This window comes from Limulus polyphemus, unplaced genomic scaffold, assembly GCF_000517525.1.
Source record: "Limulus polyphemus unplaced genomic scaffold, Limulus_polyphemus-2.1.2 Scaffold60, whole genome shotgun sequence".
Taxonomy (NCBI): Eukaryota; Metazoa; Arthropoda; class Merostomata; order Xiphosura; family Limulidae; genus Limulus; species Limulus polyphemus.
The window spans coordinates 309,601-324,060 of record NW_013665670.1 but is presented as its reverse complement, the minus strand read 5'-3'; the positions used below and the strand labels follow the sequence as shown (position 1 = coordinate 324,060).

General features: G+C 33.4%; 1 protein-coding gene across 1 annotated transcript in view; it reads left to right on the top strand.

Moving 5' to 3' along the window:
• Positions 1–10,657: 10,657 nt before the first annotated feature.
• LOC106464449 (thyrotropin-releasing hormone receptor-like) overlaps positions 10,658–14,460 on the top strand; it is a 64,030-nt gene continuing 60,227 nt past the window's right edge. Inside the window, exon 1 of the mRNA XM_013924596.2 lies at positions 10,658–11,857. Within this exon, the coding sequence (XP_013780050.1) occupies positions 11,000–11,857 (858 nt within the window). The 5' untranslated portion in view covers positions 10,658–10,999. The remainder of the gene's footprint in view (positions 11,858–14,460) is intronic.

The window sequence follows — 14,460 nt, the reverse complement described above, 5'->3', positions numbered from 1 at the left end:
CGTAATAATTTTCCTTCTCCTCACTGCTAAGAAACTCTACAGAGCATTCCAAATTCAATGCAGAAGTTTTTCTGGCTGTCACTGTACTCTTAGGTCTTGAAATCATGTTTCAGGAATGATAGGTCTCACATTAAATCATTCAGAATTTAATATATGAGCTTTAAGGAATACCTAGTGCATAACAGTTAAAACAAATATTATTTTATATGAGTTATCACTTGACACTGAAAAAAGGGTTGCTGGAATATTTAGTTCTTTCATAACACTATCAATTCGAGCATTATAATTAAAATAAAGACAGAAAACGATATGTATGATTTAGTTAAGGTTTCTTACTATAGTACAATTTGAAACATTAGTCGGTAGAATTCAAATGATTATGAGATAATATGATTTACCAGATTATATGATTTAAGGAGTAAAGGATAATGTTATTGCATGTTTAACGTAAATGCTAGACACTAAAATGGTGGATCATATTTACAGAGCATACAAGAAACGCACGTACATATTTCACTTATAATATCTGCTCGACTGTAAACCTGAGGGTTCATGGCGTGAGTTTTGTTTCCTCAATAATGCGCACCGCATTTGAAACCATGGATGCGTTATATGAGTGATAGCGGGTGCTATTGGTTATCTACCTTCCTTCTAGTCCATCAGTTAAATATTAAGACGACTATCGAAGGTACCCGTTATAAGGCTATGCGCGAATATTCTAAAACGCCATCAATAGAGAAACAGTTCTCTATTTTACGATTAAATAATGGGAAGTAATTTACCAGTCATTAAGGAAGATCTGAAGTGCGTCTTACCTATACTCATTGGAAACAAAAATATATGTTATTAGGTTACTTATGGGCATTTGGAAGGAGCATTTCCTTTGTGCATAATTCGAAAACATTTGAATTTTAAGTTCTAAAAATAGTTTCATCTATGGTTTGGTTGTTGTTAAGAACGAGCTACATAATGGGATGGCTATTTGTACAGCACCCACCACAGGTATCGAAACCCGGTTCTTAAGGTTATAAGTTTCATCTATGAACTTGTTTCAATGTGTTTTAATTCTGTATATAACTCTGAACGCTCACGATTCATTGAAAAAAATCGAACTATTCTTTATAATTCTTTATATGTCCAGTTTATGCCGATATATTTAGCTAATAACACTAGGCTAACATATTATGGCTTCTTAAAAGTCTGTATTTATGGGCAAGCTCTTATGCCTCCTTATGTTTAAAGATATTATGACGAATGGATTATTAAACTTAAAAATTCACTGAGTTTCAACTCTAAGAATGAAGAGTCATGAAAATGGAAATTATATTATGAACAACATCCTATATGCGGGTTAAAAGTCCAGCTCAGAGTCCCTAGGGTTCATATGTACCCGATCATAAATTTCAACTGCTAAAAGGCAGAATTATAAAACCTTATGAGAGAAAGCAAAGAAAAATCGGTACTAATATGTTGAGCACACTATATCTGCCATATCCAGTGCCAAAAAGGCCTTTCGCTTAATACCAGGGCTCGTCAGGACGGCTGGGATACGATAGTTATAGTACTAGTTGTATAAACGCTATTTATATCATCAATTGCTTGAACAAAAACTGTTCTGAAAATAACAAAGAACGCTGTTTTGATTGTTACTTACAAGAACTGACAAACGATTTTCCGAATATTACTTCTGTAATTATCTGGGATGTTATTGCACGTTCGATTTTAATTAATGACCTCACTGTCTCACCTTTAATGATCATAATTGGGAGCACTGAGTAAATAATCGATCCATTGTTACTTAAACACCATACGTTACGATGTAGAGGTCAAACGTATCAAGCTGTTCATGGGTATTTTTCTGGGTGTAAAAGTCCAATTTCAGAATTTTACAAGGAATGAGTTAGGACCTTAGTGGGCAAGTAAGGAGTTGGCCCATCACATGTTTCTGTGTTTGTTTAAATATCTGATTAGAGTGTCTGGTGATGATACTTGACTAGATGACTTCTGGTTTACAGACTACAGTTTTTTCCCTTCTTGTTTACGGGCACAAGCGAAAACAGAACTGAACAGAAGATAGATGAGTCTTTGCAACTATGCACGAGATAGCTGTACTTTCTAGTACTACTGTGAGATCATACTACAAAGTTTTACAGCTAGATATGAAATACCTAGAAACAACACTATTATGCTTTAATATCAAAATCTTAACTTCCGTTTTTATATACATATACTAAACTATTTCAAGTGAAATGCACAGTGCAGCAGTATCAAGTAGTCTAGGTGGCAATGTTTCTTGGTGTTAATCTACATTATTATTTGACAAAAATATTTGTTTGTGTGTCTGCATATTACTGGCCAACCGCTTGACCAATTGTCATTAAACCTGGCATGTACCCTTAGGACTTTTCACCCTCTGGGATTGACATAGGCGATCAGTACTCTGATCCGAGCTCCTCTATGCTTCTATACTATTATATTGATCTATACCAAACTTAATATACACCCTTACAACCCTGGTGCATATGGAGTTGGGGTTTGGATTATTCATGTCTTTCTAGAGCGTACGCCAGCTGGTTAAACTTGTATCATATTCCTTGTATATGAATATATATTTTTAGCACAGTAAATTGTGTTCAGTGTTCAACTCATTTTTATGGTATTCCTTTCCAAACGAAATTATTTTATTCCGTATTTATGTTTAGCAGATCGACACTCTTTTAGGTATTTAATTAAACTCTGCCTATATTTATTAGCCATTATTACCATCATTATCGTAATCCTGTTTCTTGTATGATAGAATGAGCAAGGAAAATATTAGGTCGTTAAATATTAATGTATAATAGTTAAACGAACCGTCTAAACGTCACGTTAGTGTAGCCTGTATAAAGTGTGAAGTTTAGTACACTCTAATCCCTTATAGTGATGGCACATTACGAGACACACATTTGGCATGTAATGCTGTTTGAATACAAAAAGGGAAACAACGCCTCAAAGAAGTTTATGGAAATGTTTTGAACGTTCGTATGTGTCAACGATGGTTCAGTAAATTTCATTCAGGTAACTTTAACCTTTAAAACTGTGATGACAGGGGCTGACATGTTGGAATTGATATTGATACTCTGTTGAGTACAACCCAAGGCAACACACTCGTGAAATGGCCCTCAAATTGTATGTCTCTCATGAAACAATACGTGAACATCTAAGGAATATGGTAGAACTCCGTAAAGAAGATGTTTGGGTGCCTCACGAACTCTCCGATGATCATTGTTTCCAACGTGTGAACGTTGCTTCGTCTCTTCTGGCGCGTAATGCGCATGAACCATTTTTGGACTGAATTGTCACTGGTGGTGAAAAAATGAATTCTCTTTGCGAATATTAAATGCCAAAAATAATGGCTTAGTACTAGACAAAAACCACTTCCGACCCCGAAACCTGGATTCCATCCGCAGAAAGTGATGCTTTGCATTTGGTGGGACACTAAAGAAGTAACTCATTTCGAACTCCTCAATCTACAGAAAAATGTCAATACAGAAATTTATAGTCAGCAAATGGAACGTTTAAATCAAGCCCTTCATCAGAAACGCCCTTCAATTGGAAAGGTGTTCTTCTTCTCTACCACAATGCACTTCCACATGTGGCACGTTTGACGCAACACAAGATTATGAAGTTGGGTTGGGAAGTTCTCCCCACCCACCATATTCTCCAGATATGGCACCATCAAAATATCATATTTTTCGTTCGCTGCAACATCATCTTAATGGGAAAACGTATGCAAATGTAGAATATGCTAAAGAGGACATTGACATGTTTTTGGCTTCAATGTCAAGTGATTTCTTTAATCAGGGCATTAAAAACCTGATTGTAAGATGGAAAAGCATCATCGATAAGAATGGAGACTATTTCATTTAATAAATGTTTTGTTTTGATATATAAGTTGTTCTGGTTTTATCATCTAAACAAAGCGACATTAATTTCTTGGCGACTTAATATTAACATATATTACCTGTTTTTTACATGATACCCCCCTTGAAACAATCTTTAGCTTCTTCCAATATTCTCAGCACTGTAGAGTATTATCATTTAATCATCTGTATTATTCTAGTCAGAAGAACACCAGTTCTCAACACCTGCTCGGTAGTGTTGGAAGAGACAAAGAAATGTCTGTGGTGGAGCTAGAAACTTATACACAATAATACAGAGGGACAAAGAAATGCCTGTGGTGGTGCTAGAAACAATAATACAGATGTAGTATGAACTCCACATCAATGTGTGTTTATCGTTGAGTGGCTAAAGCAATACTAGCCACATACTGAGTGATCAAGTGATGGTTTGTCAAGTGAGGTCTATATAGAGTAAACGTTTGGTCCCACATGCCTTGATAAGAGCTTTCAGAAACGGTAGCGTACAGGCAAGATAACATTTCACAAGCGCCGTTATATTTGGTGCTTTTTTACCATTCTTAAAAAAAAAGCGATAGCACTGCAGCGGACACTAATTAACGTATACGTTATCAAGTGTTATATTTTAACTAAACTTCATAGCATATTTTGAAATGATTTACAAAGCTTTAATCATTTGTAAGAAACCATCTAAAAATGACGGTTCTATTAATTTGTGTATTTCCTATAGCTACCATCCCATGAACATTTTACAAGAACTTATAAAAAATAGAAACAGAGATATTAAAAAAAGTCCAAAGATATCAGTAAGGTACCTATTTTATGAGACGTTGGGAGTTTTCAATTTTAAATAAATGTTTTACTCTATTTTCAGTATTTGATGAGAAATTATTGTTAAGATCTTTTGATATCACTCAATGTACACAACGTACATATATATGTGTAGTGAGAAATGTTTTCTATGTATAGTGTATTTATCACTCAATGTACACAACGTACATATATATGTGTAGTGAAAATGTTTTCTATGTATAGTGTATTTATCACTCAATGTACACAACGTACATATATATGTGTAGTGAAAATGTTTTCTATGTATAGTGTATTTATTATTATCTAGATTACTCTTGAAGAAACTGAATTGGATTTAACAGAAATTTTAGGGTTTTCTTTGCTCTTTGTGAAAATTATATAATAAGTTTTAAAAAATCTTTACAGGCGATGCACAGTTCTTTTATTTAATATTCTTCTGGTGCTAATTTAATCAACTCCAATTTAAATATTTTAACAGCTAAACAGGGATAACTTTAAACAAAATAAAAATGTTGATAACTACTGTAACAAGAAACTATAACAATAAGCTGAGTAATTTCTTTTTTCCCTTCTAAGGCACGTTAAGTTTTTTTTTATGGTAATATGAGTTCGGTCGTCATTTTTTCTAAGAGAAATATCGTAGAAACCTTGACAGTGGTCATAGGCAGTGTTGAAATAATTTTTCTAGGTGTGCATACGCCTGGTGGTTCGCTACCAAGGAGAAGTCGTTTTTTTTGTTTACTTTGTGGAAAGCTACACACCGGGCTACCTGTAGTCTGTCTACTGCGGAGAATCGAACACTAGATTTTGGCATCGTAACCAGGGAGAAATTCGAAAATAATATAAGAAAATGAAAAAACAAATCGTTAAGAATTAAGTATAACATCACTTGAATCATACCATTTCTGTGTTTTAACTTTTCTATATTTTTGTAAATTATTTTACAGTATATCATATATTTTAGCGTTTCATGTTTTATGGGCTTGTCTAAGCAGAAAAGAGTACTCTAATGAGTCACTGATAAAAATGTACATATAAATTAGTAGTTATTCTAACATGTAATGATAATACATCATGATACTCACTTTAAAAACATCAACATTCATGTATCCGCATTGAATACGTGCATAGAAGGTAATTTCAATAATTACATGTGTAAAAAAAGTAACGTTTGAACCTGAACTATACGATACGAACCTTATGAAAAACACATTAAATGGCTACATCTAACAACAACATGTAAAAAACTCGATAATTACAAAGGTACTTTATTCGTTTTTAATGTTTGATCTGATTTTCAGATTTATATTTCTATTTGAAAAAAAAACAACAACACAAAAAAAACACATAGGTTCAAAAATTAATTTAAGACAAAACTCTATAACCAGAGCGCTTTAGAAAGTTGGATGGATCTTTCTTCAGGAGGAGCAAACTAATGAAGATAGGTCCACCTCTCGAAAGCGCTCAAGTTATAGGGTCTTGTATTTTTGTCTATTTAAAAAAATAGATACTGTTCCCATCTGAGTCATAAATCAAGCTATTTTTACAAGTACGAAAAAAAAGCGCAGAATCGACAATAGAACACGTCAACAATTTTGATTAAACGTGCCTGTAAATGAGATATTTTGTGTTTCTACACATCTTTACTTATTTGCGCTTATTGATCTGTGTTATGCAGAATGTATAATGAACACTCGAGAACTAATATTCCAGGACATATAATTGAAATTTAATTCTGCAGCTTGTTATCGTATATAATTCCAGGCAAGGCATTACAAGTATAGAATATTTTAGGTGCTCACGATTGCAACGTTTGATAGTACTGACGTTTATAGTTAGAGAACAGAGGGATTGTTTTCAGTCTTCCCGCTGTGTAAGTTTCACAGACCTTCTGTCGTGGGCGCTAACGGATGGCAGAGAGATTATTAAAGCCAGGTCTTTTGACGTAGTGTATTATTCATTCCGTATACCTTATGACTGAAGCCAATTGTTTTGAAGGGAGACGGCAATACAGCATCTTATTCACTTTGAAAACGTCATCAACATACATGTATCCGCTTTGAGAAGAAGAACATTACGGCAAAATTATAATCTAAACAATAATTCAATTTGAATTACGTACGTTTAAACGAGGTTTCTCCAACTGTTAAACAATAACACGAGCTTGCTTATGACCTTCGTTCAATTAATCTCATTTTTTTCTCACAATAAGGCAAATTTTGAAATTAGACATTCTGTTAGAAATAACTCAAGAAGTTAATATTCAGATGAACTTGATAATTTTAAAATTAAGATTATAGTTATTCTAGGAACCAATTACACAAATTCAGTATAAAATATATTCAATCATTCTTTGTTTCTGTTGTTAGCCCAAAGCTACACAATGGGTTATCTGCACTCAGTCCTCATAGGGTAATCGGACACCGGATTTAAGAGTTTTAAGTCTGGAAACTCACCATTTGAAACGAAAAAATTGTATATTCATAGCAAGTTTCACTAATGAAAATTACCGAAATATTAAAGTTAACCTTTTTTTCTGATACATACTTTGTATTTTAAATATTCCATGTAGCCCCACCATTATTTTTAATGTTAAGCAGGTAATTCAGTTGCTCATGTTGAGCCAGTGATAAATTTACAGACTTACAAAGCATAAATCATGTTTCGATTATTTTTGAATTAGTTGTCGCTTATGAATATGAATTATGACAAAGAAATATTTATAGATATAGCAAATAAATAAATTTAATTTTTTTACTTACAGGCCACGAATCTAACTGAAAATGAATCTTTAAAGAAAGTCAAAATTGTTTTTTAAACAATGTACACGAATACTGAATTTTGTACACGGAAAAACACCAAAAAATAAAAACTTAAAACTGGAAAATAACAGGTGTATATATATATATTCTTATGAGTATTGCACGAAAGGAACTTAGTAAGTCTTATCTACTAAAAGTAAATTTTCAAATCATTCCTGTCTATCTTCAACGTGTTAACTTAATTGATAATTCTTATGCTCTCTGGAATATAAATACGATAACAAACTAGGTGTGGTCTCCTAATTGTATCTTAAGTATACTTCGAGATTCTAAGTATCTTAAGCATACTTCGAGATTCTAAGCCGCACTTATATCTTTGATTACTAGCAACAGAAGCTCAACGTGCGTATATAGTGACCTCTTAAATGGAGTGTAATATATATTTGAAATTACACAGAAATTAAGAACGTGGTTATATAGGTATGAAGCAAATTAAATATATCTAAACAACACCCAACACATTATAAAGAAAAACACTGAATATCAAAATTAATTGTAGTACGTTTTGAACATAAGTAAATAATACTTGAGAAAACACATTTTTTCACAGATTCCAATATGTTTATGCGTTAGGTCTCGTTAGTTATATATAAAACCATAAACGGCTTACTATTTCATATAAATGAATTATGTTATCTTATGGTAAACATAGGTCTATAGAAAACGTTTGCATGTAAAATTAAATTAAAAGTAGTTCAATGTAAGATTATTCCGAATAAATAGACTCATTATAAAAACCAAAAGTAAGAATTAACATTGAACGAGTCAAAATTTATAAAGCATTCAATAACGTTTTTCATGCATTACGGTATTTTCATTCACAAACCAAGAACAACAGTTAGGTCTTTCTAGATGATTTAATATGCTTTAAAATTTATAAATATTTATAACTGTAATTTAAAAAACATGTTTTAGATTCATTGTTTAGATTGGAAGTTAATGGAGTTACTATTTTTTAACTGTTTATACTTATGTTTGCGAGCAGCTCAGGACCGATTATTCTGGAAAATGTTACTGATCGAAACAAGAAGTTTGGTTTCAAAATAACTGTGAAGAAGAAGATGAAAAAAAATGCGTTTGCAAACCACTCATTTCTATGCATCGATTTCAAACGTGATTGCTAACGGTTTGGCTCCTATAGTTTAATTATGACCATTTTAAAAACGTTAAATATAAATTCAGGTATATAATACACATTTTAAAAATTCAGAAATTTGAAATACAGTGATAGAAGAATAAGAATTTGATATAAACTAATAGAAATATGAGAATTCTTTATCTCCAACACTGTATAGTTAAATTGCCAACGACGTCGTATCAGTAATCATAGACTTACAAATAAAAAAGTAAAAACTATTAACTCTAATTAATTTACTGTCATACTCTAAAGCTTGACAAACATAGAGGCTCAAGAGGTTTAAAAATAATTATAATGATGAGTTTTCATTATTTTTACTTTTTATGATTTTTATATACATAATTAACGTTAAGTAATACTGTCCGTTAATCTAAACAATTTTTTATATAAACATCAGAATAATTAGTTATTCTAAGCGTTCATATACATAACGATAGTTCGGATTTCTTCGTCAATGTCGTGACTAACTTGGAAAGTGAGGTGTTAATAGAACCAGTTTAGGAGAGCTATGATAACCTAATTGATGTATATTAGCAATCACTCGTTTTAGCAATTTACCTGCTCTAGTTTAATATAGTCTTTCATACATTGTTTGTTTGATGTCGTAGATTGCACAGACAAACGTTCTCAAAGTTTCCTTAATTTAAAACGAATACTAATACCTTCTTTAAATTAGAATAGAATATATTTGCCCCCAAAAAAGAATAATTTTAATAAGGACCTCATACTTATAATTTTTGTTATAAAGGTTCCTAGTCAATATGCGACGTAATAATTTAAATGTTTTGTAAGGGAAAACATTTCTAATGATTTCAAATACGAATCAATACCGAACTCTTTTTGCTCATATTCCCTGCAGTAATATTTAATTAGTAGTTGTTCCCTAAAATAATTGAGTGTATTATGGTACACATGCTAAGAAGCACTTTTTTCTTGCAGGCTGATTTTAACAAGATCTTGCAACGTAATAATGTACTAACTTTTATTCAAACTTATCTGCTATATCAAACATTCCAGAAGTTCATTTGAGCTTCAGTGCCTTTAGTGTGCCATCATTATTTATTGTAATAATGTCTCTCTCATATGTAATTATCTCTAAAATTACTAGAATATAGAATATCAGATATCTCTTAGAATAGTCGAAAAATATAATGACATATGTATTACTTACTGATTTGTATGAGTTAAATTTTGTCAAATAGGCTAAACTATCTAAATATATGTGTTATTTATTTCCTTTCGCAATAACACGTGCTTGAACATTTCAAATTTGAAGTTTCGTCTGGCTCTTGCATTTTACTGAAGAAATGTTGTAACGAAGTAACGTTTTTTTTTTACAACATATATCTATCTGTGATATCAGTTCAACTTGCATAAAATACATTATTAATGAGTATATTTAACGACATAGACACCAATAAACAAAAATCGGGCTTCTCAGAAAATATATCACATTATCATCATTTCTCATGAACAGCTACAAATAATCTGAAAGTACCTTATTTTGGGTTTCAAGAAACGTGTGCAATAGCATATTAATATGGCTCCCAAGGTATAAAACGTATATAAACTTTAAAACTTCTAAAATAAGCTAAAGGGATCCCAGTGAAAATTTTCTTTTCATAAGTGACAAGAAGCAACGAAAACACACAAATATATAACTCAAAAGAACAATACAATGAGAAGTAACGATTCCAGAGGGTCTAACTGAACGGACTCATATAAGTTAAACACTAGGCTACCTTTTAGGTGAAAAGGAAATATTGAAAGGCAAATTATGTTTATCAAACTATTTCATAGTCGTAGGAGAGTCGAACCCTTTGGCGAAAAGCATGGTCTCTTTTATCCGTTTCCATGGAAACTTCAATGTGCGCAGTAGCTCGCTCGTAGTGTAGTAAACTCCGAACAGGAAGCGACGAGAATGTGGTGACCATCCAACAGCCTGCTAGTCTAATGTTTCACTTCGTGCGAGAAGTCACAAGTGTTTTCTCGAGTCGTTTGATGTGCTTAGAGCAAATAGAGTACACGTAATTCTAGGGTGGAACGTAGAGAAAACTCTTACATCTTATGTGCAATTATTTTTGTCTAACGACATTGTCACACTGCATGTGTCATAACAGTTGAGTGCTTAATTTCTTGGTTTACGTTTTTCACTTAAGAAAGTTCAATAGTCATTAGAACTAGTAGATTGAAAAATAGTTTCGAAATAATAATAATAGACCAGTAAATACATTTCCAAACTTCTCTCTGTCCGGGTTTAAACGGTTCCAGAAATAAGCAAGTAAGAATAAACAAGCAAGAGAAACACACAAAAAAGATAAAACAAAATGTCTATGGTCACACCCCCTTCGCTCTTATTAGATAGTAGTGAAGGCTCGTGGAATACGATTCACTACGATTTGGTTAACATCACCGATTCTAATGTCTCGTCAGATTCTTACAACCAAGACTTCTTGGCTTCCACAACATATCGGGATCCTTCTTATTATTCCCGTAACTACAGGATAATTGGTACGTTTTTTCAAGGCATTATATTTTCGGTGGGCGTTTTAGGAAACATCATGGTCGTTATTGTTGTGAGAAAGACACGCAGCATGCGGACTCCGACCAATTGTTATCTGGTTAGTCTGTCGATTGCCGACCTGATGGTTCTGACAGCATCAGTCCCAAATGAAATCTTATCGTATTTTTTACTCGGTGATGAATGGATCTGGGGAAGAGTAGGATGTGCGCTCTTCATCTTTCTCCAGTATTTAGGAATCAACGTCTCATCCTTGTCTATCACGGCCTTTACAGTTGAACGATATATCGCTATTTGTCATCCGATGCGAGCCCAGATGGTCTGTACTGTCAGTAGAGCTAAGAAGATCATTGTTGGAGTCTGGGCGTTTGCTTGTCTTTACTGCTCTCCTTGGCTTTTCCTCACCAAGATAAAACCCATCTTCTACATGGGCCATACTAAGAAAGAATCTTGCACTTTTGCCTTGTCAAGAGAGCAGTACTTGGGTTATTTTTTTGCTGATCTCGTGTTGTTTTACATCTTTCCTCTTGTTCTGTCTTGCGTATTATATGGTTTGATAGCCCGAATTTTGTTCACAAACGAAATTTCCAAAAACCCAGGAAGAGGTAACGGCTCATCCGAAGAGTCCAAAAAGTCAACTAAGAACACAAATGCTAGGGTACAGGTGAGTAAGAACAAACGTTACGCATTACATTATATATTGTTATTTTCTCTAACCTTAGCTATAGTTCTCAAAGCTCTAAAAGGTATGAAAATGACATTTTAAAACACTAGTTAAATGAACTGAAGCAATACATAAGATATTTTAAATAAACTAAAGATCTCTAACAGTTAGGAAAAGGTGGCTGTGTCTTTAAAGTTTTTCTTAGAAAATGATATATAAATGCAATTACTACATCCTCATAGATATATGTGCCAATTTATATTCATATTACGTGTTTACACAAAAGATCTTAATAGTCTTTGTAGAATATTATAAAGATAGTTTCAATGTTTACTGTAAATACTAGTATAACAAAGATTCTTCAAATAACGATATCTACAATGATTTATGTATCAGAAATATTCAAAGTTTTAGAAGCTTTCAAAGCTGTTATTTCTGATAAGAAATATTATACTTTCTGTCGATTTCCCCCAGCTGACTCAGGATTATAACGTAGAGTACAGATAAATTTTTGTATCATTCCTCATTCTTACTTAGTGTTTCTAGTACCTTTGTGCTAGCGTGCTATTAATTTGCGAGTTATTAGATTTTTCTTCGTGAATATTGTCGAAACGTTTTTTTTTTTGCCAGGTCTTGTCTATATGATATTAATAGATCTGTTGATCCTGGGCTATTATAACTGCCTTTGTTAGATGATACTACCATGAACTACTACTTTGTTAGATGATACAACCATGAACCATGAAGATATTTCATGCAACATTTTTTTCAGTTGTTCCTTGCCTGGTTGTTTTTTTTTAAACTTTTTTTGCGGGATGATGTTTATCTTGTTTTTGACTCTAGATTCTATGTTCTATGTTCTCGGCAAAACTTATGTAGTTATCGGAATGAATAAATTTATCGTGACTGCTCGTTTCGGAAGTGACGGAATACATTACGGATGAGTGTCCTATTAATAAGTTAATCCAATTTGAATGTGAAGTAATGAGTATTATGGTCTGGAAACGGAACCAGTGTAGGTATGGCTTGTCTTACTCTGTTTGGTCTGATGGTTAGGGCTCTTGACTCGCAATCTGCGGGTCGAATGATCGAAACCCGGCGCCGAAAATGCTCACTTTTTTCAGCGTGCGGGCGTTATAATGTGACGGTACTTTCTACAGTTCATTGGTAAAAGAATTGTCCGAGTGTTGACGGTGGGTACTGCCGGACGGTTGCCTTCCCTCTGTTCACCAGTTAAAAATTAAGGACGGCGGTAGATAGCATTAGTAGCCTAGCCATACACAAAACAAATGAACTATTCTAGTTCGTGCCCGGCATGGCCAGGTGGATAAGGCGCTCGACTCACAATCTGAGGGTCGCGGGTTCGAATCCGCATACCATCAAACATGCTCGCCCTTTCAGCCGTGGGGGCGTTATAATGTGACGGTCAATCCCACTATTCGTTGGTAAAAGAGTAGCCCAGGAGTTGGCGGTGGGTGGTGATGACTAGCTGCCTTCCCTCTAGTCTTACACTGCTAAATTAGGGACGGCTAGCGCAGATAGCCCTCGTGTAGCTTTGCGCGAAATTCCAAAAAACAAACTGTTCTAGTTCGAATAGGTCTTTGTGCCACATTATGTTAAAGTCATGAAACGTAATGTAATAAAGCAAAACGTGACAATAAGCGCGATGTGTATAATTTGTGACTTGTTGTGTCTCATATATAACGCGATTGTCTTCAGTTGATCTGTCACAGATTTCATCAGCGAGATAATGTTGTACGACGGTGAAAACAAAATGCTGGGGCTGTCACTAATAATACAGGCCTGTAAATGTAAACTTCATAAAGTTGTTTTGGTTCTAATAACGAATTTTCTATGATTCAGCTACGCAGATTTCGAAAATAATGTTAATTTTTTTTCATCACGTAAGGATTTTTTTTACAAATCGGGATTAAAAAAATCTCTAACTCAGATGAAATAATTATTTCGTTTATCACAATGGACATTTTATATTATTATATTTGTTAACAAAAATAAAAACAAACTGAAGAAAAGGGAAGAACATTGATGTCAAACGAATATTCATCCTCATTCTTCTAGATTTTTTTTTGTGAAATCTACGTCTTTTAGTCTCAAAACAACGTGTTGTGGTCTTTTATGTATTGCGTCTGGAGCATCTTGTTTCAATGACCAGCAGTTTATCAACTATCATGCTGATGTTCCACCTTCTCTGATACCTACTCTCCATTTCCTTGATGTCTTGATGAAATCACTTCCTTTGTTCTGACGGCACCGAGATTTTCAGGGAAATAGTCAATATGTTAGTGTAAAAAATGAACTTTCAAGCTCATATTACAACCCAATTCTTTGAATTTATAGAGCATGTAATAACAATATTTTCGTATTTTGGGTCCTTGTCGTTTCTTAAAACTTTTTCAATAACATCTTTAAAGGCAATCCACACTTCTTTTTCAACGTTCCTTGTTGTCTTTTTGAACTGTTCATCCGAAGTCAATTTCCTAATCTGAGGCCCAACAAAAATGTGTTCTTTACGTTTTGCTTATGAAAGAGCTGGGAATTGCCCACATAGATACTTAAAACAGTCGCCGTTTTTGTCTAAGGCC